The sequence below is a fragment of the Emydura macquarii genome, unplaced genomic scaffold, assembly GCF_026122565.2.
Source record: "Emydura macquarii macquarii isolate MOO-44397 ecotype Brisbane River unplaced genomic scaffold, CSIRO-AGI_Emac_v2 contig_719, whole genome shotgun sequence".
Lineage (NCBI taxonomy): Eukaryota > Metazoa > Chordata > Testudines > Chelidae > Emydura > Emydura macquarii.
In genome coordinates, this window is record NW_027130856.1 from 11,924,669 (window position 1) to 11,950,780 (window position 26,112).

The window sequence follows — 26,112 nt, forward strand, 5'->3', positions numbered from 1 at the left end:
CCTACTATTATATAAGATTTTGTTCAAGAAATTATCTAGAATTATTACTAGACCTATCAGACTTTTTATCAACAAATAAGCAATGCTGACACAAATGAGATTCATTTTCTGTTTTTTGATAAGTACAAGATCAGTTATTGTTCACTCCAAATATTGAAATAGTCAGAATCATGTGCCTTTACTTAAAAGTTGCACAAACAGCACTTGTTTCACATGTGCCTTATCACTTTTACATCCAAATATGAATGTAGTAGGGAAATTAATGATTAACTTGTCAAGCTGCAAGGAAAAAAAAATGCCACACTTACTTGTGCCTCCCCAAGGTCATTATTCACCACAGTAAAGTTTAGCCCAAGTTCTTCAACATCCCCTTCGTAACTCTTGAGGAAAAGCAAATTTTTGTACATTTCTGGATCTAATGAAGCCAGGTGATGAATGTCCACATCAGCACTTGTCCCCAGCAACTTGGAGAGGAAAAAGCTAGCAAATGGCAGCTCTACCAGCATATTTTCATACAGTGCCTAAGAATAAAAAATTAAGAAAACTACATTAGCTTTTATTATGGGTACTAAAAAGACACATTTCAATGTAAGCCCCATGGCAATTTTCCATATTCCTCCCAGATAACATCCTGTTGGTCAGAGAAAATATGCAATGATAGCAAACCTCAAGAAGAGGGAGAAGGAGAAGTGTGTGGAGGAAGAGAGAGAAGATCAAAATTTTTAAGAGATATTGGGAGGACGGGGAGAAGGGGAAGCATCCAAATGTTATATACTTTTTACATAAAAATAGATGAAAACATGCATTTTACATTCAGGCTTCCACCTACTGCACATTAGCATCTTTCTCTAGACCACAGTTTGGCAATTATGCACTCAATATTTCCCACCACACCAATGGAGAGAGAATGGGGAAAGGGGCATCAGGAGGCTATTACTGACTGTTTCCCTTTCTGCTATTTGAAAGTTTAGATTTGTGTGTTACTCAATTCCTCTGGAGCTTGCTGCAGTATTTAGAAAAGGAAATAATACATAAGCAAAGAAAACAATGAAGAGCACTAATCACCCAGTGATATCCCAACAAAGATGTCAAAGAAAAAAACCACAATTGCTTAAACTTTTGAAGGGACTTTTTTGTGTGGTGCAGTTAGACCTATCATTAAGAATGCATGAATAATGAGTTCAAAGCCAAAGGATGTATTATACATAAAACTATATGATTTATTCAAGGTGTGGAAGTTGAACCCCTCATTTGTGTAGCTGACTTTAAAAGTAAACTAAAAGTGTAAATCATTAATTTACAATGTATAAGGTCACTGTTTGCCATTCCTGCATTAGTAACAATAAAACCATTGTAATTCCTTAAATATATCAAAGCTACCTGAATTTAAAATGGAATTCCATCTATGACTCATAAAATATAAATGCAGAGGTATAATTTTTTACACAAGGCAGGTTTAAACCTTTAAAGCATTTAATATACAAGGACTAATAAATGATAGCACTAAAAACCATGATCACATCAGCTAAATGGATTATAAATTAAATTTCCATAATGTATGCAACTGAAATACAAATGTAGGCATAAATCAAGGTATTTTCTAAACACAGGTTAATTACACAAATTCAAAAACTGTCTATTTTTTATGCAAAATAATCCACTTAGCATTTTTCATATTGGTCTTAATTCTTAGCCACTTTCAACACTTGCTCCTAGAAGCCTATCAATAACTCCATGTCAAGAAAAAATAGCAATAGGTGTATTGAAGAAACTTGTATGTTATTTTTCAAGTGTCTGTCTTTTATGAGTGTTTATTGCTAGAAATTGTGCCAAAATGATCTGAAATAAAAAGGATTAATTATAGTAGAAGCCTTTTAATATAAGTGAGTGCACTAGCAATGCAATTAATGCAAATCCTGATGCTATCAGGAGAATAAATGTGAACAACATCACAGGCCACTTCTGTTTGCTGCCAAAGAACTTTAGTAATTTACTACATTAAGAATCAATAAAAAAATAATGCTTTTCAAATGCATCACTATCAATCTTCAGGTAGTTCCAAAGTGAACATTTATAACAATCTAAAAACTATATAAAACATTTTTAAGCCACCTTGATTGTGCAGGTAGGTGATAACTTAAATTGCTGCTTATGTTAGCCAAGTGATTCTAAATATAAAAAGCAAAGTACATTTGTAAACAAGATAAGATAAACAGTTAATATTCTAATTAGTGTAAAAGCTAAGTTGTGCTTTTGAATATTCTAATAGTTTTAGAAGAAATGCAGAGAACTCTTTTTGATAACTTAAGTCACATTCAGCCTCAGTCCTTCCAGAGGGGTGAAGTACAGTATAACAAAGCCAGCATTGCACTGATCTGGACATATGCCCTACTCTTCAGGGATCTGCTTAGAGTAGCTGAACCTTTATCTTTCAACCACAGATGAAGAGCTGCAAATGCCTGAGGCAAGAAATTATTTTACACTTGGGATGGGATCTGTTCTAATCTCCTCTTCTCTTTGACCACAACTCTGGTGTCCCCAGTTCACATCCTGGTGCATGAGACCAAAGAACCATAATGGCTACTACACTCAACCAATTACAAACAACCCCCCTTGTTATTACAAGAACTCTAGTCCTCCTTCATTCAGCCAAGCCCTCTTCTGTCCTTAATGGTTGGCTCTTTTAGAATCCATTGGAGGATGACACCAGTGCTTGGAAGGTCACGTACACTATTTTCCTGTACTAATTTGCCCTTTAATTTACTCCATTGCATTGGCCAATCTCTCATTATCCTGTAGACTTAGAAGTTGTAACCACATAATTACAGAAAGGAAAAAATCCGACCAGACTCATGAAAGGAGCAAATCAACAAGAATACAGAAATCAAGAACCTGATGGATCCAGAAATACACTAATGGAACCTGGGGCACTACACACATCTCTCCCTTCCCCTCCCACAGTCTTGCCAGGATTGAGAAGGTGTGTGTGTGTTGGGGGGAGGCGGGAAGATGACATGCAGATGCAAGGCTGGGGAAAGGTGGAGAACCATTGCCCTGGTCTGTTCTAATGGATACCATGGTGACCCAGCAGCCAGTTAGGATGGTTTTCCTATCTGGTCACCATAACACTGCTCAAGTCAGGGGCTGGCAGCCAGTGATGTCATTTATTATGGCCCTAACTCCTCTCCTGAAATAGATTCCAAGCAGCCAGTTATTGTAGTGTTTCACTGCAACCTCCTCCCTTCTCTCATATAGGAGTATCCCTTCTATTGGACCAGGTTGGATTTCACAGCATTATTTCAAACTGTGGAAGAGGTCAAATTTACTCTAAACATAGTTAATCTGAATAAACTGAAAACTCATTAAACAATTCAGATGAATGAAATTATTTATTGAGTTGCAATTATTAAGCAATTCACTTTCTGTTCTATTAAATATTCATATTTTTTTATTTTTTACTTCTGGTCCCAGTTTCTTTACCATATTCCCATAGGGATTATCCATTAGCCATAGTAATGGAAAAATGAGGCACAGATAATTTAAGCAATTTGCCACAAGTCTGTGGCAGAGTGAAATAGTCCTCAGCCTTAACCTCAAGACTATCTTTTCTCCCTGAATAATATTAAATAGCTATATTTACAAGTATAAATAAAAGTTACCTGAATATATTCAGAACAAATATATATCCAGACTGAATTGCAATTGGTTACAATATGAGTTAGGCAGAGGGGACAATTTGTCTGACTAGTAGACCTTTTATAGAGTACCAACATAGGTACATAAGAACATAAGAATGGCCATACTGGGCCAGACCAATGGTCCATCTAGCCCAGTATCCTGTCTTCCGACAGCAGCCAATGCCAGGTGCTTCAGAGGGAATGAATAGAAGAGGTAATCATCAAATGATCCATCTCATCAGCCATTACCAGCCTCTGGCAAACAGCAATCCTTGCCTATCCTGGCTCATAGCCATCGATGGACCTATCCTTCATGAACTTATTTGCCTAAACCACGATATATCGTAATGCTCAGGTTAAAATAAAGTTTTTAAACGTATTATTGCTTATGATACTGAAGACAGGAATGACCAGAGTAACAGAGGGACCCACATAAAATTTTTAGAATATTTTTATACCCATTCTTTTCAAATGTTTAAAAAGTTTTAAGAGGCTAGAACGAATAAATGAACATTTTCCATGGTTATCAAATCTGAAAGTGTCTCTTGGCAGTTGTAGCACAATGTCCTGATGTCTCAGCACATTACAGTAGGAAGACGCAACATTATTATGGCCAGTTCAGGACATTTTAGAAACTCAGATGGTGAATTTATTATTTTAGGCTGTCACTCAAAGTGGAAAAGTTGAAGTTGAAATGTTGAGGGATATTTGTGAGGGCAGGTGATAACAGGATGTCATGGTGACAGCAGAAGATAAGCTAAAATGTTTGGAGAATGCGGTTATCATGTATCATGAGGATAATCCTCAGGGCAGGGATTGCATCTTTTCTATATTCTGCACAATACTGAGCACATTCCACAGACCCTAGAGTATGTATATCATCCGTTACCCTATTACTTATGCATTACACAAAGGCACATTAGTTCTACATATTATGATCACAGGTATAAAGACTGATATGGTGGAAAAGTTCATTCATAAGGTAAGTTGTATTGTGTTCTAATACAGGCCACACTGAGTTGGTCTAGTCATTTCACTGTGCAACAAATACATACAGAATATATAAAGGATTTGGTAGCTTGGAATAACAGGTCTTTCATGAATGTTACAGCATGCTGATTAAGGACCCAATCCTGCAAAGCAGATACATATATGCATGTACCCATACACCCACACTGAGTGCCATGGGACTCCAGGCAGTGGTCTATGCTAGTGCAGGATTGGGGTCCAAATCAGTTCTTACTTATGATTCCTAATACCTTCTGTATGAGGAAAAATGATTTACAATTATTACTTTATATACTCTCCATAACCTAAAATCACTTTTAAAAAACCACTGAAATGATAAAGTACAAAACACCTAGAAAGTGGCTGGAGTCTTGAGGGCTCATAAAGGAAATGACTTAGTTTAAAAAGGCTGGTTTTTTAAAAATAAGTAATTTCCTTCATCAGCCCTCAAGACCTCAGGCATCTAGAGATTAACCCTTTCTAGTTTAGTCATTTTTAAACAGTTATTAAATAATACTTAGCACTTACATAGTGCAATTCATCTTCAAAGCTTTACAGAACCACTAATAAAAATGATATAAAAATAGCAGAATCATTAATACTTTCTCCTGTCTTATATTATTATATTCTAGTTATATTTCATTCAGTTCATAAGCCCCTCTTGTTGAAAAAAGCCTAACTCTTTCAGGCCTGGTTAACCAAAATTTAAATGTGAAGACTGACTGCACAAAAAATAATTCAAGTGCTTTTTCTTTATTATCCTGACTCTCAGCCTCTCCTGACATTTCACCATTTTTCAGAACTAGTATTTTCTCATTTTAAAGCATGAGAATATGTCTTGTAGACACGATCATAATAAAGTTTTTGAAAGTGAGCAAAAATAGGTTAACATGTTGCTTTTAACAGTTATGGAAAAACAAAATATTATAAAACAAGAATATCAGCTCTGTGTTACAATGAAAAAACAGCACTGTTTGATTGCTGTAACCCACTGCCCTCCAGTTTGTATTTCAATGAATACAAAGAATTACATTATTGCAGTATATACAGATCCACTCATGTCATTCTACAGATGGAAAATTTGCTATATAAAATATTTTTCTTTCAAATATTGCTGTACTTTTTTTTGGCCACTACTGTATAGCTCTTCTGCTTCATAAAACATAAGGCCAAGACTTTAAAGTACAAGTACCTCAAGTTACGGTCCTTAAATTCATGTTTAGGCACCTAAACAAGTGGTCCAAATTTCCAAAAGTGCTGAGTATGCAAAAGATTCCTTTTGCTTCAGTACACTAATCTTTTACTTCTGGAATTTTAAGTTGAAATACAATTTTCAAAGGGTATAAAATAAGATGAGCGTGGTGATCTCAAACTGACTCAAGCTAGTTCTTTATTAACGTCATGAAACCACTACACCATTCCACAGCACTACTAAAATCCTCAGCTCTTAGGAGGCGTAAAGTTTTCAGATAAAACAAAGTCATTTGTAAATTGGTATTATCTTTGATTTCTTGCCTGCTGGAAATGTTGAAGGTCAGCAAGTACAAGTTCATAAAATCTCCAGCCATTTTGGGTAATTGAGTGTTTCAGTTGTGGAAAGCTTGCTTGTCAAATTTGCTGCAGTCAGTGTAAAAATCTGAAATTGATTAGAAGTTTGTGATAAGCAGAGAATGAACTAGTGACTGACTGATGAACATTATCTTAAAAATCTAGGGATGTAGTTCTTAACTGTATATCATAGGATACATTTCCAATGAAACTGAAAATTTCTGCTATAATGATCTTGAGTAATTTTGATTCATAAATGAAGATTCACACCAAATCACCAAAACAAATATACAGCACTTAACATCTCCTTACTATCAGAGAGTGTTATAATGAGGACAGGCAAACATAATTCTAATTTACAATACAACTGATAGCTAACAGTAGTCTAGGAATACAGCTCAATCAAATGTTGACCCTATCACTTGTCCCTAAGGCCCCACCCACCTGTCACCATAATTCCATCTCCCCTGGGTATTATTTCTGGGGTTGAGATGGACATATAACCAGAAGCAAGGGGTGTCATGTGACCCCCCCCTCCTCCCCAGGAACTCTTCTGGTTGCCCTCTACCAATTGGAGTGGGTTTCAGCCCCATAGGACCTCCCAGAAAATGGATTTGTCAAATCAGGGCAAGTTCAGGTACGGGAGACTTGTCCAGAAGGAGGGTCATGTGATCCCTCTAAGAACACCTCCCACTGCCTTCTACCAATTGATATGGGTTTCACTCCCTTAAACCCTCCTGGAAGGGAAACAGGTACAAATTAGAATAGTCATAGCATGAGGATCTAGGTCAGAACCCTCAATCTCTGGAGCTTAGCAGTTGGCTGGTTAGCAGAACCACCCCTGGAAGCTCCATCACTATATAGAAGAAACCATCTTGTTTCAAAAGCATGTTTTTCAAAAATCATGGAAACACTGAGGGGAAACATGGCTTCCTTCATTACCTTCATGAGAAACATGGAATTCATTTTAACTCTGAGGGCACTCAGTTACTTGCAGAGAAAGCACTACATCAGCAACAGTTCTGAGGAGCAGGGAGTTGTTGAGGGGAGCCCTTTGGCCTAGCCCAGAGATTTTTCAATTGGGCGTACGCATACCCATGGGGGCACTTCAGAGTATTACAGGGAGTACACAAGTGGATCAGGGTGACCGCGCCGGGCCCCACACTTTGGGGGGCTCCGCTCCAGACCTGGCAGGAGGCTGCAGCCCGCCTTCCAGTTATGAATAGCAACTAGGCAGGAGGCAGGTGGCTGCAGCCTGCCTCCTAGGTGCATGCCAGAATGGGCGGCAGGCGGGCAGTCATGTACTGTCCAAGCCAGTGCCGAGCTGGAGAGGGAGAGCTGGGCACTGAGTAGGGGTAAGTGTGCAGGGGAAGGAGGGAGATACAGTTTCTAAAAAAGGTTGAAAACCTCTGGCCTAGCCATTGGCAGATATGTTGGAACCTGACACGGAGATTCAAGTGCTTGTGAGGCAGACTGATAAACATGATAGCCACCACGCATTCACCCTCATGGAGGAAGTCAACCATGGCTCATTGGACAAGGTGAATGGTGAAGATGTTGCTCAGGTAAACAGACTATAAAAAGTGGTAGTCAAGGATGTGGTGTAATGGGGTAGGAATTGACATGGAGTTGCACAAATCTAAAAAACAGTGAACTTACAGCTGTTTCTTTTCTGAAAATCTCTTGGCAGCTCAACACCACCTTTCTAAAGGATCCTGAGATGCTGGACAGCATTGCATGAGAAAGTGAAGGTGAATCAGATCCAACTTGTTTTTGCTTAACACCAAGACAACTTGTTCAAGAATACACAGAGTGTGAAGAGAATGATGGCTATATGGATTTAAGGAAGACCCTTAGCATAGAACTAACTGAGCCAATGCCACACTGAGTGTAAAAGAGTCATGCAGTCTACTGTACGCATTTCTGTTTATGCTGTCCTTAATCCATGTCTTAGAGAGAAGTTTTTTGAAGACTGTGAGGGCTGTATTATAGATGCACCAGGCCAGCGGCATCATGACTATGTTAATTGGACTTCAGAGGATAGAAACTGCATGTTCTGGGCTCTGGGTGCTGACCTGTGTTTGTAAAGCTTATTAAACACTGTTATTGCCATAGGTTATGCATGCAATGCCTGTGCTTAACTAAAGAAAAGTTAGTGTAAGTGGTGACATTGGTAAAAACTGCGCATGGCACTCGAGATGCTAAAAAACATACACAGGGGAATACAGTTAGTTCCTGAAAACTTTAATGGTAGGCTAGCCTCAGATGATTTTGTTTAGTTACATTTAGAGAGCTGTAATTTAAATAATCCTTTGTTTTCAGTAAGGACAATTAGGGATGATCTGGATTCTGAAGATTTATTAAATCAGGCCGCTAAACTGCTAGAGTATAGAAAGATATGTTTTGATGGGACTGTATGTCTCATTGTGACAACTGTAAAAATCATGGACAGTGATGGCCGCAGAGTTTTAAATTCTATCCTCAATAGTCTAATCGTCCATAAAAAGAAACAGTATTCAGTAGACCTAACTTACAGTACTAATCTGTTTATTGCAGGTAGCCTCTTGGCTGTCATGCCTGAGGGTAAACCTACAGATGCAGATTTTCAGAAAAGAAACAGCTATAAGTCTGCTGTTTTTCAGATATATGCAACCCCAGATTGGTTATGACCCCATTACACCCTATCATTTTTATAGTTATTTACCTGAGCAAGATCTTCTCTGTTCACCTTGTTCGACTCAGATGAGCCACAGCTTCCTTCTTCTCTGGGGGCGGATGGTGGGTGGCTATCATGCTGGTCAGTCTGCCTCATGAGTGTTTGGGTCTTGAGGTCAAGGTCTGATGCATCCATCAATGGCTGGGCTATAGGGCTTCCCTTCAAAGCTCCATTCTCCTCAGAAATGTCATTGATGTAGTGCTCTCTCCGCAGGCAACTGAGCGCCCTCAGAACCAAAATGAATTCCATAATTATCATGGGGGTAATGAAGGAGGGCATGTTTCCCCCTCAGCATTTCCACAATTTCTGAAAAACATGCTATTGAAACAAGATGACTTCTTCCACACAGTGATGGAGTTCTGGATGTGGTGCTTCAACCACTGAGTTCCAGAGATTGCGGGTTTTGGCCTAGACCCCCGTACTATACCTATTTCTTATTGGTACACACTTCCCTTCAGAGAGGGCCTAAGGAGGTGAAACTTATGCCAATAGGTAGAAGGTAGTAGGAGGTGTTCTTAGATGGACCACAAGACCTTCCATGCCCCTGAACTTGTCCTGATTGGTCAAACCCACTCTTAGGGAGGTCCTACGTGGCTGAAACTAGGGATGTTAAATATCAGTTACAAAGGTAACCGTTTAAACTATTAAAATTATATTGGTTAAACTGTTAACTGATATAATTGTGTGTGCCTGCACCCCAACACTCACCATAGCCTCTGAGCAGTGCCTCTAATTCGGATCCACAGGGGAGCAAGAGCCCATGACGCCATATCCCCCCACACTCCGGTGGGTCCAGGGCAGCGGCTGTGAGAGCAGGAACCTGCGTGAACCTGGTACAGCTCCGTGGGGGGCCTCCATCTCAGACCCACAGACTAGGTTCCCGGTGTTCTGCACCAGGGCCTCGGCCTCCCCGAGCAGCAGCAGCACGGCCTCACCGTCACCATAGAGACGAAGAGCCCATCCCACCAGTTAACCAATTAAATATTAGTCTAAATGGTAAGACTAATTGGCCAGTTAACCAATTAAGTAGTAGTCTAAATGGTAAGACTAATACTTACCGGTTAACCGTTTAATCAATTAGTATTTTATATTCCTAGCTGAAACCCACTCCAATTGGTAAAGGGCAGTTGGAAGACTTCTCAGAGGGGAGACACATACCTCTTGTTTCTGGTCTTATGTCATTCTCAACCCTAGAAATAATATCCCAGGGGTGCAGTGACAGGTGGGCAGGGCCGTAGAGGTCATGGGCAGAGTCATCTGATTGACACTGTACCCCAGACTACTGTTATATTATGTGCTTTTCTTGTTATGCATGCAAATTCTGCACATTTGGAAAAACCCTGGATGAACTGATAGTGTCCAATCTACTACACTGTTAGTCTTCCTGACAGAAATTCCAGCACTCTCTTTTCCAGAATTTTCTTGCTTCAAGTTTAAACATAATTTGATAGGAAGTAAAATGAAAATGTGGAAGTAAATTAGAAACAAAGTTTTACTTTTATCATATGAATTACAATCTTTTCAAAAATAGTCCAAAATTAACTAATATTTATCTTTCCTCTAGACACTGTATCAAGATAAATCAATATTTATTAATATCAGTAAACTAGTAATTTTTAATGAGAATTCAAATACAATGAAGAATTCATTCAAGTAAATATTCTGAACTTGACTTAAATGGGCCTAGGTGTTTCCAACTGTGAAAAAAGATCAGGATGTCATTACCACATACTTTAACTGTTTATTTATTTCTTGTCTAGAAGCCTGATTTAGAGGCAATAAAATGCAATCGGTACACAACCCAGAAACAGAATCATCTGCTAATGGAACTTTTAATTGAGAAGTGACCACTGACATGAGGTAATTCTTTCCATGTAGAGCTGTTTGCAAAGACCTCTGTGCAGTTTATCACGGTAAACAATCACTAACATATGCATTAAAGAAAATTTAAATACATTATGACCCAATAAATATCACAATCAATCAATATACTCTTTTCTCTCCTAAAGATTTAGTGTTAAAATACCACATTTCAGTAGTCTTTTAGTGCTGGACATATATTTAGAATGTTGGTACTAAGTTGAGCACTTTGTAATCAAAAGATAATTGGTTATGTTAAGTAAACCAGTACACAAAGGAATTGCTAGGTTGAATAACCATGTTAGAAAATAAATTCATACAGATGTACGCAAACATTCATAAATAGGCTGAGCAGCTCCTTTAAAATATCATCTCAGAGTTGCATATTATGTCATAATTAATGGAACATGCAACTTTCAGTGGTAAACTCTTGCACAATAATAAATGAACTAGTCTATAATATTTCAAGTTCTGGATTAGCTTTATATACAGGAATTCTGTATATTATATATGAATCCAAATTTATATACAAATATGAAAATTTGTGCAACTATTTATCTTGTGAGATTTGTCCATTAAAATCACAATGCATACTCTTCATATTTCAGAAATGTAATTATTAAATTTCATTAGAATCAATTATTTCCTATTCCAATTTGATTTATTCATAATTTAGCATTTGAGCCCATACCTATTCATTCAGTAATGTAATCTTACTGAAAGATCATAGAATCATAGAATCATAGAATATTAGAGTTGGAAGGGACCTCAGGAGGTCATCTAGTCCAACCCCCTGCTCAAAGCAGGACTAACCTCAGCTATATCATCCCAACCAGGGCTTTGTCAAGCCTCAGCTTAAAACCTCTAAGGATGGAGATTCCACCACCTCCCTAGGTAACCCATTCCAGTGCTTCACCACCCTCCTAGTAAAAAACTTTTTCCTAATGTCCAACCTAGACCTCCCGCCCTGCAACTTGAGACCGTTGCTCCTTGTTCTGTCATCTGCCACCACCAAGAACAGCCTAGCCCCATCCTCCCTGGAACCCCCTTTCAGGTAGTTAAAGGCCGCTATCAAATCCCCCTCACTCTTCTCTTTTGCAGACTAAACAAGCCCAGTTCCCTCAGCCTCTCCTCATAAGTCCTGTGCTCCAGCCCCCTAATCATTTTGGTTGCCCTCCGCTGCACTCTCTCTAACTTGTCCACATCCTTTTTGTAGTGGGGGGCCCAAAACTGGACACAATATTCTAAATGCGGCCTCACCAATGCCGAATAGAGGGGAATAATCACTTCCCGTGACCTGCTGGCAATGCTCCTCCTAATGCAGCCCAATATGCTATTAGCCTTCTTGACAACCAGGGCACACTGCTGACTCATATCCAGCTTTTTATCCACCGTTACCCCCAGGTCCTTTTCTGCAGAGCTGCTGCCCAGCTCGTCGGTCCCCAGTCTATAGCTGTGCATGGGATTCTTCCTTCCTAAGTGGAGGACTCTGCACTTGTCCTTGTTGAACCTCATGAGATTTCTTTTGGCCCAATCCTCCAGTTTGTTTAGGTCACTCTGTATCCTACCCCTACCCTCCAGGGTATCTACCACTCCCCCTAGCTTAGTGTCATCCGCAAACTTGCTGAGGGTGCTATCTACCCCATCCTCCAGATCATTAATATGCAGCTGCATAAAGATGCAGCTTTAAAACTTCATTTGTCAAATATATAACCTTAATATAACACTCTTAGATTTCTCTGTACGTAATCCACCATAATCAGATTATCTCATGTATTAAAACACTATATTATGTCGTACAGTCTAGGCAATTTAGAAAATAACTTTCTTTAATATGCATCAATATAATGCCCACAAGGCTATAAATCAATTATTTTTGTCCTACCTTAATATTAATTGCCTTGATTGTTAATAATATGTGCTAAAGATCAATGTCCCTGCATACTATCATCAAAATATTACTACCAATTTTAAACAAAACAAGGTAAAACATTTTTGCCTCTCCACCTACCATGTCCCCAAAATGCTGCTTTCCCTTTAATTTGGTTCCCAGGTGGACAGGCTTTCCTAATTCAAAGCAAGCTACAGAACAAACCCTTCATTCTGTATCCTGCCGCCTTTTCTAAGAAATAGGATACACCATGACAAAGCAAACTCAAACTTCTTTTTATAAATCTCCAGTCTTCAGAGGACTTCTGAAGAGATGCTTCATATTGATAGAGCATACAAATGCATCAGGCACACTGATCCTTGGCTCACTAGTCCTTGATCATCAATGATCAAGAGTCAAAAAGCACAAATGGAGGAGATAGACTCAACTGGTCCCCAAAACCCCATGAGCTAAAAGTAATGACTACTAGTGTCTGAAGCAATCAAAAATCCTGTCAAAGACATTAGAAGTCATACATGACAAGATAGTCATATATTCAAAACTATCAGGTTTGCTCCAAAACAAGATGATAGAAACCACAGAAGGTCTAGTTCCAAACACGAGAGAATTAACAAACTCACTTCCATTTTACAATCTTTCTGCAGAAAAATATAACTACAATTGACAAAAAAACCCACCTTTTATAATCTAATTATATATTTTGACAATATTTATCCCTAACTATTTTGATTTCTGATCTTGCTTCTGCCATTGACTGTGAAGCACTTAACTTTTCTGCCTCAGCGTCCCCTTTTGTAAAATGGAGACAGTAACAGTTACAGTATTTACTTTATACAGACCTTGTAAGATTGATTAATGTTTCCACAGCCCTACATAAGTGCTAAGCATTTTTATAGGGGAGTATATATTTTGGTTGCCTAACACTTTCCATTATAAAAAAAAATTGTAACCTTTTTTGAGAAGCTCTAACACCTCCATGTTTGCAAGAGAAAGAAAGTCCTTCAGCTACAGAAGTGCCTTTTCACTCTCCCATGAAATTCCATTCATGTTTAGCTGATTTATAAACTGTTGGAAATCACAATTTTCCTTCTCATGTTCCTCAGGAAAATTTTGGCAGCTTAACAAAACAACAACTGAACACTAACATTCTAAAGAGCCACACTGCTGCCAAAGCAACAGAAACTGAACTGGGAAATCTAGGAGATGGCAGAACAGCTGTTGTGGAAGGGGAGGAAAGGGAAGCTTCAAGCTAAGCCAAACCATATACTTCCCTTCCCCAGAGCATGAGATCACAGCATCCCATTAACACCTCTGGGGGCACCACACATGGAACAAAAGCTTCTCACCTCCCAGAGAGGAGGGCAGAGGAGCTGGGCTGAGCAGACTCCCCCTTACCCTTGCAGAGTGGATGATACCAGCAGTCCATCCCCCTCTGTAAGATAATAGCCTTCTCCTGCTGCCAGCTAACATAGTCAGTCCTGTAACTTAAGTAATAGAAGTCTGTGTTGCAGTGCCAAAGGGTCAAGATTCAAACCTGGCTAATGATGCAGGGTTGTTACAGCTGTACACAGAATTTTTTTTTAAAAACTAGGAAATTACTTATGATCAACAACTATTATTTTCCATAGGAGCCCTGCCCTGACTCATTCAGTGTACAGATTAAATGCACAAAAGGGCAGAAATAAATTTGCACAGGTAACTGTAAATCTTGCATTTCCAAACTTTTAACTGCTTGACTTTGCGACCAAAATAATGAACAGTTTTTTGTAGTAACTTTATAATTATCTAGATTTAGTTTAATTATAAAAGTTATAATTATAAAAAATCTTTAAAATATAAGATTTAGATGACATTTTATCAATCCTTAGCCAATTTTATAAATTAATCAAATAGCATTATGCATACATGTTAAGTTATTAAAAAGCCTCTGGACAGGAAACAGAGAAAAGTGAATTCGGCTATGAATCTACACAATACAGAAAGTCAAACACATTTGGCTAATAGTACTGAATGGTTACTGGGATACACAGAATTTATGTAAATTATTAAATTTTAATGTATTTGTTTTCTGATAACACTGAAACTTTTTAAGTGAGTATTTTCAGTGGCAATACTCTTTGTATTTTGGTTTATACAAATAAGAAATTGCTGTGGATGCCTGATTACTTCCTTTGCTGTATTCCTATTTTATTTACAAAAAAGCTTTTAATAATGTTCTTCTGCTTTTAAATAATTCTGTGCAAATGAATAAAATGAAGCATTTCTGGAAATGGATGAATGACTATTCAATAATGTCTTTAACTTAGACCACAATACTGGCAGGTATTGAATAGTAAGGCCGTGCCTTATCTTTCTGTTGAATTCATCAGCTCTCTAAACATGCCAGTAAAAAGGTGTCTCTGCACCTGGGTAGAGCTAATTATTAAATAACACTGTCACTTCATACCTTATGCAAACATACCGCAAATGCAACAATAATCTATGCCTTCAAAATGTTAAATGATATATTCTCTGATTTCAAAGGGCAAAAACAAAACAACACTTGTTCAGTTAGAGCTCTTTATAAATAAAGTACAGCATCATTTTTTGTGACTTCTCATGCCTTTACATTAATATTTAAAGTGCAATCACAGAAGTGCCGTTGAACTGATGATAAAGAAAATTAAGAGTCCAATGTTGCAATCATTTTGTGGAAATATAGTTCCAATAAATAATAGTATCTCCCCGCCCTCTCTGCTCCCAGATCAACTCCAACCTCTTTCGGATGCTCTGAGAGGCACCTTTCAAGGCCTCAAAAGAGTTGAGGTTGCAGGCAGCTTTTACACAATTGTGATTCTCCACCTCCAACAGACTTACAGCTGCTAGGCCCTGCAGACCAGGGAGAGAATAAAGTCCTGAGTCTATAGACAGGTCAGAGCTACAATATTTTCCATAGTTCAGGACAGTTTGGATGTGAGGTTTGGCTTGGGCCCACTTCTAACTAGAATATAGTGTGTCCTTCAAAGACAGAGAAGTTGCTTTAATGCAAGTGGCTGATTTGGAAACTTCCCTATTTCACGAGTCTGCATGTAGCGATCATTTGGATAGATCTAAAGGTGGAGGGTGGCCAAAATTAATTTTAGACCAGAATTCCATTCTTTTCCTATTCTTAAGGGGAAACGGTCAAGTTAAAAACAAAACTTTTTTAAAAAAATATTCTTACTTACATTAATGATGTAGTTTATTAAAACTGAAATATCGTTTTAAAAGTTTACTTCTCACAGAATGTTTGCATTTTTCTAAACAGTTTTTAGTCCATATAATCATTTTCTTATTCTCATGCACTAACAATTTTTTCTTCAAAAAACCTGCTTTCATTGAAACTTTAAAAAAATAATGCAAACATTTCTATGAGATGATCATGTGCATAAAACTTTGTTTTTCAGTCTTAAATTTTGGATCAATTATGACCTGGCAGTGGTTTAACCTCCCTGCTCTGCTCATGCACATTGCAAGTTAGCCTCAATTCACCACCCTTTGTGCACCTGCAGTTTTGTGCACACTCACTCCTGTGCACACACTTTTCCAACGCTCACATCTACAGATTTTTGTCAAATGCAAATCCCATTTTTACAAACTGGCTTTGTGTGTAAATATTTTACCATCTGTACATGCACGTGTTATAACCTCTCACCTGTACATGCATGTTTCAGTGCTGGAAAAGCATACACCCAACCTTTCTCATAAACAAGAGGAAGAGGACTGAATATGAAAACCTGGCTTGTAAAGTACAAGATATAACTAAAAATATTTAACAATAAAATACAAATATGCCAACTGGAAAGTCCCATGAAGTAGAGAAGTACTAAGGACACAGCAATCCATCTGAATGACAAATGTTTGCCTTTAAATTCAAAATATGGAGAGTAAAATTTTCAATATCTGAGACTTCGGAGCCTTAATCTTATTGAAAGTCAATGGGAGTTTCGCACCAGTACCAAAGTTACTTTTGAAAATGGGATATTAAGTGCCTTTGAAAATTCACCCAGAGTTTTAATCAATTAAAACAGTAAAATCATTGCTATGTCTGTGCTTGAAATAGAGATTCTCAAAATTATTGGTTAGAAGTCCCTGGCTTTAAAGAATGTTCATAAGAACTATACTCAATGCTCTTTGTAAGTCACACTTAATACTAGAGCTGGACAGAAAACAACAACAAATTTTAGCAGAAGTCAGTGAAATTTTGTTTCCATTTCTCATTAAAATTTCATTTTCATTAACACTTTCCAATTAGCCCCATTCAACAGTCAGTTATTGTGCTTTGGCTTTCCACTGCATCAAAATCCAATGCCTCTAAAGCAGAGTACCAATATTATAACACAGGTGCAGAGTAAATGATAAACTTGACAAATATCATGAAAATTACTATATAAATAATACTCTTATTGGCTCCCTGCTATGCTAGAATTCTTCATGAATCCTCATTACAGCCAAAAAAACTGGCCCCCAACATTTTCCTCCTTTTTTGAAAAACAAAAATGAAGAGAGATTTTTTCAGAGCTGTGTGTTGAGAATTAGCTATGGAATACTATTGTCAGTGCAAGATGTAGAGCTAAATTCCTGGAAAACCGCTCTGAACGTTTCCCAATCTATTGTAAAAGGAAAGATCTCCTTTCCACTCCACTCTGTGAACTATCAGCATAGCCAATATGTATACATGCAACTAGGTACCTATCTACTTCAGTTACTTGAAATGTGGACCTAAAGACAGAGAATTAAAATACTATTTCCTCTATAGTACTGGCCACCAAAATTTACATTTAACACATTATTTATTATTGGCATTACCATAGCCCCAGTCATGGACCAGGACCCCAATGTGCATGGAGATGTACAAACCAAGACCAAAAAGACAGTCCCTGCACACAAAAAGCTTACAATCTAAGTATAAGACAAGAGAAAATAAATGGATACAGACAGATGGAGGAGCACAAGTAAACAATGAGACAATATTGGTCAGCATGATTCAAGGCAGTGGTCTCAGTACACCAGGAGCCTAATTGTTATCAAGTTTTTTTGAAGGCATCATAGAAAAGGAGGGTTGAGAGAAGGGATTTGGAGGAGGATAATGAGGTAGCTTTGTCACTGTTTACAGCAATCTCCTCCCAAGCATAAGCAGCAGCATAGGAAAGAGCACAAAGGTGCTTGCTTGTAAATTTAACAGGTGGAAAACAAACACTGGCATCACTGGCCAATCGGAGGCAGGAGTCAACATCCTGGCACGATATGCAGGGTGGGGACAGGCTATTAAGTACCTTGTGAGTGAAGATCTTTGCAGCAGCATTATGAATGAATATGAGTGGGACAGGATTTCATTTGTCAAGGAGAAAAGGATGTTGCAAGTAATTGAGACATGAGATGATGAGAGCCTGAATGAAGTTTTAGCCTGGATGGATAGGGAAGGTTGTATCTTAGAGATGTTATGCAGAAAGTATCTGCAAGATTCAGACAGTCTGGATTTGAGGACCTACAAGGAGGTCCAAGTCAAAGATGATGCCCAGGTCAGAATCCAATAATGAGTAGGAAAAGATCTGAGAGTGAGAACTTCACTATTTTCTGTATGGTATCATTAGGTCACATTTTATGCACCTTTTCTATATGGTATTATAATGTCACATTGCTTAGAAATGACCACAGCAACAGTTTTGAAATTTAGCAATGCGCCTTGTATAACCGAAACACTGCTAATTCCTGCAAATATTCATTTCACATAACTGGCATGATGAAAAAAATATCTGTAGCCAAACTGTTGAGAATAGTTTCTAAACCCCTAACATACAATGACTTGTGTGAATACTCCCATTGGCTTCAATGAGACTAACCTTGTGGTTAAAGTTAAACACGTAATTCAAAGTTTTGCTGGATTGGGACCTAATGATTCTAATTCTTTTCTCACTTCCAGTGTGTAACTACCATTAATGAGAATTCTGTAGGTGCATCAATAATCTAGCTATACAGCCAGTGAGTAATAAAATGGCAATATTGTTTACATTGCCATTAAATACAAATATTCCCTTATCTCCAAACTGAAAGAAAAATGTTAAACTTCCCCAACTTACTTCTCTTTCTTAAATTCTACTGTTTAAAAAAAGACTTCCCCTGTAAATTCTTTTTACTCTTATTTTTACGTATTGTACAATAATAATTTTATAAAAAAAGATTTCACCTTTCCAAGCATCCTTCCCAGGAAGTAATAGTGTCTGGCATAAGAATCTCCAACGAGCATCTGTGCAGCAGGGTTGGGGTAAAGAAGTCCTTCATTAGTGGTCTTAAAAAATCCCTGGTTAGGGTTAAATCCTGATTTAAGCAGTTCATTCAGAAATTCTCTAAAAATTCCACCACCATCAATACCAGCTTCATCCAGGCCATGTGCATTAAGTAAATGAACACGAATTCGCTTTTTCAGATCAGGTTCTGGGGAAAAAAGTTGACAAGAAAAGTCACATACAAGAACCTACACAAAGTTAGTTTTGGGAAAAAATACATGCATACTACATTTTGGTGTATGTGCACATAGTGTATCATGCTGTTGTAGAAATCTATAGATAGAATATATATAGAAATCTGGGATGGTTGTGTTACTCAAAAGCAGGGAAGTAACTGCTGAGTAACACAGGTCATCCCAAACGAATGCTAATAAAGACCTTATATCAAACCACATATGCTGTATATAAAACTTATTTTATAAAAAAACTATTGTACATGAGTTTTATAGAGAGTAACCATGGCACAATTTTAGGTCTCGCTCCACCTGTAAACCAAGGCTCCTTTTGCACCCTAACTTCAACTATATGGGTCTCAAAGGCAAAGAAAATTTATAGCAACCTCCATGAATTTTTTGAAATAGCTATTCTTTACATAATGATATTGGGAGTTTAAGGCCCAGTATCTTCCAATTTAGCACGTACAGAAATAAGTGCTATGTATGCCACTAGAAAAGAGGATTGTCCAGCTTCTCCAATAGATGAAACAACATTTCTATCCAGATGCATGGTTCATGAAATACTGGATCTTAAATCTGTCACTAGTCCAGGACTGAGTATTATTCACTCTGCACCTTAGATCTTAGTGTAATTTCAGGGAGGGCAGTGTGGAAATTCCACATTAGCAAAGTAAAGACGAAAATATTTTTGTAGCAGGGTTTGTGTTTTTTAAATAAAATGGAAGGTTGATGTTTGAAAGCTACTCAGAGATTTGGAATATCAACAGTCATCTCAGGGAGATGAATTATGGGACCAAGTGCAAGTGACAAAGTGCATGAAAAAAATACCACATACTGTACACATGCACATACGTATCCACACCTGACAGGTTTGGGGGTGATATTCACTGATCATGCCCCTTTAAACCTTATTTGTACTCTTCACATTAAGTTCCTGATCTTACTATTTGTTGCAGGTGGGCAGATTGCTACGTCCACAGACAGCCCTACTGAAGTCTTCACAAGACAAACTGCAAAACTGGGGCCTAAACCATTTTTTTTTTTTTAGGAATACTTGAAACTGGTTGCAGATAGCTGGTGTTGTTTGTTTTTTTTTCCCCCTTTCCTTTTTTTCAAGTCTGCCTGAAATGTTTTCTTTCTTCCAAAATTATTCTTGCTCAAAGCACAGGATGTGCATTATTCAGTCCTGGACAAACACAGATATAAGGTTTGATATTTCTATTGATAGAATTCTAATAGGATACATAATACTTGCTCCTAGACCTGTCTGGATTAAAAGACCTTAAAAGCACAGAATTAACTAAATAAATGTCAGAGTGGTTTCTTATATTTCATTAGCTGTAATTCCTCTCTCCCTCAGAAGTGTGGAAAGTTGGGCTCAGAGTATTTAGGGAGCCAGGCTTTACAAGAGGGTTCAAAATATAGCACCAATTTATTTATTTTTTCCTCTCTGAAACATTTCAGAAATCATTTTTCTATAAATGTGTAGCATATATATGAAGCACAATCAAGTGGGAAGGAGGATATAAACATTTTTATCAACACTTGTTTGGATCGACTCACATCACTTGCTTGTTGAGCAATATGACCAATACCAAATGAATGCTGATAAAACTTTATTCCACTGCAATACATACTGTATATAGCACATCAGATGTGTAGGTAATATTCATGGGATACATTTCAGTATCTTGTAATACATGCATTTCTCATTTGCCAGCTTTACATACACTCTGCCCTCTCATTGGAACTACTTTCAACAATCCAGTTCTCTGAGCAATTTCACTCAGATACTGTTTTAAAAAATCCACTAATCAGAAAAAATGTTTCCTTCTTTCTCCCATTATAGAATGCACTCTTCCACAAAAGTCATACTGGCATGAAATGTAGGATGGGCAATGTTCAGTTATGCACCAATGATAGCTGTAAGGTCCAATACCTTATGACTTTTCAGAGATAGGAAAGGGAGCTTTTTACACAAGGGGAAATTCTCAGGTTCAGTGACATACATTACCAGTCAGGCAGTTCATAGGATATTAAGCATTATATTTGTATGTATGCAAATGTTGTTTTGAGTCAGATTTTAATTTTGTTAATTATTAGTTATAATTTCTCCCTCTCTCTGAGCCCTGTACAGTTGGAGTTACAGTAAGTATGGCATCTGCTTTGCACGTGGGGAAAAAATGTAAGAAACTCAAACAATTCTAAAATAACTTTTCTACAACATATGTGATGACATCTACAGAATACATGTAGATGTGGTATGAAATAAGGATTTCATCAACACTTGTTTGATGTGGCCTGCATAATTCATGACTTCGTCACTCATGATCAAGACAGTCCTATCAACACACAGGAAGAGGTCTCAATTCCATTCCACTCCACTCCTATTTTTTTAAAACGATCTAGATTGAGTAAGGTATCACTGAAGCATTAGCTTATAATGATTCTCTTGAGTGCATTTAGAAGAACCAGCTGCTTTCTTCCAAAATCAATGCCCATTGCTCTTTTGTGATCTCTTTCCCTACTGATCACTTCTAAGACCTCATCTATGTGCACTCAATCTTCCGGGTCCATTTTAATGAATTCAGTCTATGACCCTGAAACTATCCTTCTGATAATTTCCAGGAATTTCTTCTTTTTCTATATTACTACACAGTATCTGAATCATCCCAGAACTATCTAGAATTATTTTGTACAACTATATTGACTCAAAATAACCAATTAAATAAATATAAATATAAATATAAATATAAATGTGTGTGTTTATCATCCACTATAGCTGCTGTTGATTAAACCAGATTCCAGATGCATAACGTTTGGATGGAAACTTCACGGTATATAAATGTGTATATATAGCACGTAAAAACAACTATTTTTCTTCTCTTTTTGTGAAAGGGGAAAGGAATGTGAGGTGGGGTGTGGAAAATAGTCTATAACAAGCATGTAAACAATTACTCTGTGTTTGGAAGGTATCTATATCCGGCATGGAGGGGATCACCTGTAGGGGAACCGAGGATAGTTCAAACTCTACGCTCATTGTGTGTCCTCAATGAGATTACCAACAAGGGTGCCAGTTGATGATACATATGAAAATAGTTTGGTGATGGAGACCCTTGTCCATCTGGAAATGGACAAAGACCACTGACTCAATTTCATTTAGGTCAAACAGCCATCATCAGTAACAACATTCGGTCACTATTGATGTACTGATCAGCTTGTAAATTGGAGGTGAAAAACGTCATACCGTTAACTAGAACCCCTTAGTGTAATTGGCTTTTACTCTCATTTGATACATATACACAATGATCTTTAAAATGAAAACAGGTTATACATGAACTGAGGGGGAAACAACAATAATATTTAGACTTATTTAGCCCTTTTATCCACAGAAGTCAAAGCCCTTTAAAAAAGAAGCATAAAGTAATACAGTGGAACAAAAAGTGTGGAAAAAAGTCTGCAAATATTAGTTCAGATTCAAAAGGAAAGTTTGGTTTGACTCTGTTCTTGAACCTTCCTGTTTGCACTCTGTGACCATATGTGAATTGAAGCTTTAACAGAGTGAATACTTGCAAAAAACACACTTAAAGCCTGAATGAACAAGCACAATGAAAGCAAATTTTAAATTATGTTTGTAAAATTCACAATTCATACTATATTGATTAGTTACATAAGCTACCTAGTCAGAAAAAAAATATTATGACATATGTAATAATCAACCCAGTGTGAACTTTGAACATTCACAAGTAACTGTCTGAACAATTTGCAGACCAAGATTTATTTGCTGAAGAAATTTACAAATAATTTTGATTAATGAAAAATCTGAAAATTTCAGTGTTTGCTTCCTTTTCCTGTTCATAAAGTTCAATAATTTTTTAACCAATTACTCACAGAACTCTAGTATCATCTCTGTTTTTGCAAAGGTACACTAAAGTTATGTGACTTGCAGAAAGTCACACACATCTTGAGTATGTGACAGAGGCAGGAACAGAATTTAGGTCTCTTAACTAACAGTCCTGTGACTTATCCACAGGGATTTTTAACAACCAACACCACTACATGAAGGGTTAATAAATACACAAAAGAAAAATAGGAAATAATTTGATTTCAGTTTCAAAAGCAAACAATCAACAGTTGGATCACACATCAGACAATACTGGAGAGTTTATTATATATTGCCATGTTGTGTACCTCTTCTTAAAATAGAGAGGCTATGATGGATACACAACAGACTCAACTTTCAATACCACACTTTCCCTGAAGCAATTATAAATATCTAGTTGAGGAAAGAATAACATTAGGACTATATTAAGGAAGCCAACTGAAAACATTTAATAAAATACAGTATGTTTCCCCTTTCCTTTTAGGCATAAAGATGATGTACCAAACAAGCCAGTGTTTAAAAAGACTAATTTAGTAGCTTTGAAGTTATAAAAGTTTAAATCTAGTAAGGCAGACTTTTTTCCCCAAGTTTACTTCAAACTTAGTGGAGTTTAAAATATTATGGGTCTGTGAAGCACTTTAGCTTTGAGTCTGTCTCACTTGTAGGTGCAAGGAATCTCAGAGTTCAGAATACCTTGACAGTCAGAGCTAACAGGTAAAAAGGATAGTTTTGTGTCATGGAATTGAATGCTGGGAGAGCTAAATTCTATTAATGGCTCTGGCACATACCCTTTATGTCCCAATTTCCTTCTCAATAAAATAGCGATACCACCACCTATTTCACAGAGCTTAATTCATTAATACTTGTAATGTGCTTTCAGACCTTCAGATGGAAGATGACATATCAGAGCTAGGTAAAACACCATATTATAAAAATGCTCCAGTGTTAAAGACCCTTCATAATTAAGGTTCTCTCAGTTAAAGAGAAGAAGTCAAAGAAAACAGTTTCACTGGTTCTAAGGTTAAAAGGTTTTTAATTTTTAAGTTTTTTTTGTTTTGTTTTTTTTTAAGACCAGTTCAGGTAGTTTATAATAGCTAGCTTTCAGTGTAAGAATAACTGCACTCTATGGGCATCTCAAACTTGGAAAGTCAAATTCTGGGCTTTTCAACTACAAATGACCATAAACCACTAAAGCGATTTTTTTCCAACTTAGATTGTTTCATAGAGCTATAGATACGATTTAAGCCACATTTGAAGAGACTATGCAATGTACCTGAACTTCATGTACATTTATAAAAGAAATTCCAGTGTGCATATTATTATTATTTATTATTATTATTATTATTAATAGTGTCAAACCTCCAGCCCAGGAGACACTCAGGGTCCTCAAGGACAACTGAGTTAAAAAAACATGCATTTGATTGTGAATGGAAAATGTGTTCCCTGAGCCACACCCTGAAATTTTTAAATTTAAATACTGGAATTAATCCCATCTCTATGGTGAGGAGGAAGAGAGTAACACCTCCACAACTGCCTCCCCTGCCTTTTCAGCAAGGCTTCTCTTGTGAGCTAGGAATATTCTGAGCAGAAGCTGTCCCTTCCCTGCTGCAATTACTCAGCAGTTCCCCTGCGGCCACCTGCTGCATCACAGGAGAGAAAAGAGTAGCTCATCTGCCAACCTATGGGAGCCCAAGCAAGAACAAATGTTAACTGGCTTTGTCTGAGCCTAGAGAAGACTAGCAAAGAATACATCTGTCCCACAGAGCCACCCAGAGTAACACAACAGACGTGTAAAGGAGACACTGAGAACCAACAGCCAGTTATGGCTCCCTGGCTTTTTATTCCAACCCTGATGGAGCAACCAGGGGACTGCTCCAACTTGCACCAGCAGGCAATAATCCATTGGGGTCCTTATAGCAGCTGAGGACTGCCAGCACACAGGAACATTCCAGCCATTGCCCCTCTATGCCTGTTGCATCACGGGATGTGGGAAAGGAGGTACAGCAGCAAGCTCTGCCAGTTAAGGATTCCTCCAAACCAAAAGATCCCCAGCATGGAAATCACAAGGTAGCAAGGTGGGGCTGGAGCTGAGGCTGGTTCCTTTGCACTGCTTTGGAAAGATATTAATAGAATCATCTAAATATAAGCCTGCAAGGGACCTCGGGAGGTCATCTAGTTCAGCCTTCCTGCACTGATATTGGAACAAATATACCTGGACCATCACTGACAGGTGTTTGTCCAACCTGTTCTTAAAAACATCCCATGACAGATTCCACAACTTCCCTTGGAAGCCTATTCCAAAGTTATGTTTTTCCTAATATCTAACCTAGATCTCCTTTGCTGCAGATTAAGCCCATTCCTCTTGTCTTGGCTTTAGTGGATATGGAGAACAATTGATCACAGGATCCTCTTTGCTCCCCCTTTTAAAGAAAGGTATTATGTTTGCTCTTCTCCAATCCTCTTGGAACTCATCTGCCCTCCAGGAGTTCTCCAAGGTAATTGCTATTGGTTCCAAGATTGCTTCAGTTAATTCCTTAAGTACCCTAGCATGAATTTCATCAAATGCTACTGACTTGAGTACATTTAAGTTATCTAAATAGTCTTTAACCTGGTCTTTCCCTATTTGGACTTGAGTTCCCTCTTTTTGTTAATATTAATTGTGCTTACCATCTGGTTGTGTCACCCTGTTTCTGAAAACAAAGCCCGCAAAACCCCCATATTCACCAATGTCATATAATTATGATATGTTCTGTACAAAGGTATGGCTTGTTTGGTATTATTTTAAAAGTCTTGATCTGCTAAACATTAATATCCTGTTGAATTGTATGTGCTACAATAGTATGCGAAGTTATAAAATATTGTTGTAAATACTACTAGAACATGTTGTGAGATGGGAACCACCTAAACCAGATTTTCAGGTACAACAATGCAATGACCAGATGTGCTAACGGGCCACCAAGGAAAGATTCCACTATCAGTGAAGGCTTTGCTGTTGGACGCATGTTCGCAATGGGGTTGCTTGACCAATGGGAAGCAGCCGCCATGTCA

General features: G+C 37.6%; 1 protein-coding gene across 4 annotated transcripts in view; it reads right to left on the bottom strand.

The window, feature by feature from the left end:
• Window positions 1-26,112, bottom strand: part of UBE3C (ubiquitin protein ligase E3C) — a 132,510-nt gene that overhangs the window by 32,832 nt on the left and 73,566 nt on the right. For 3 of the 4 annotated variants that reach the window (XM_067542708.1, XM_067542709.1, XM_067542710.1), the window contains 2 exons: window positions 18,906-19,153; window positions 309-521 (listed from right to left, as the gene is read on the bottom strand). In XM_067542708.1, the coding sequence (XP_067398809.1) occupies window positions 309-521; window positions 18,906-19,153 (461 nt within the window). Of the gene's footprint in view, window positions 1-308; window positions 522-6,200; window positions 6,322-18,905; window positions 19,154-26,112 lie in introns of those variants that run through there. The other variant, XM_067542711.1, reaches the window with a different exon arrangement.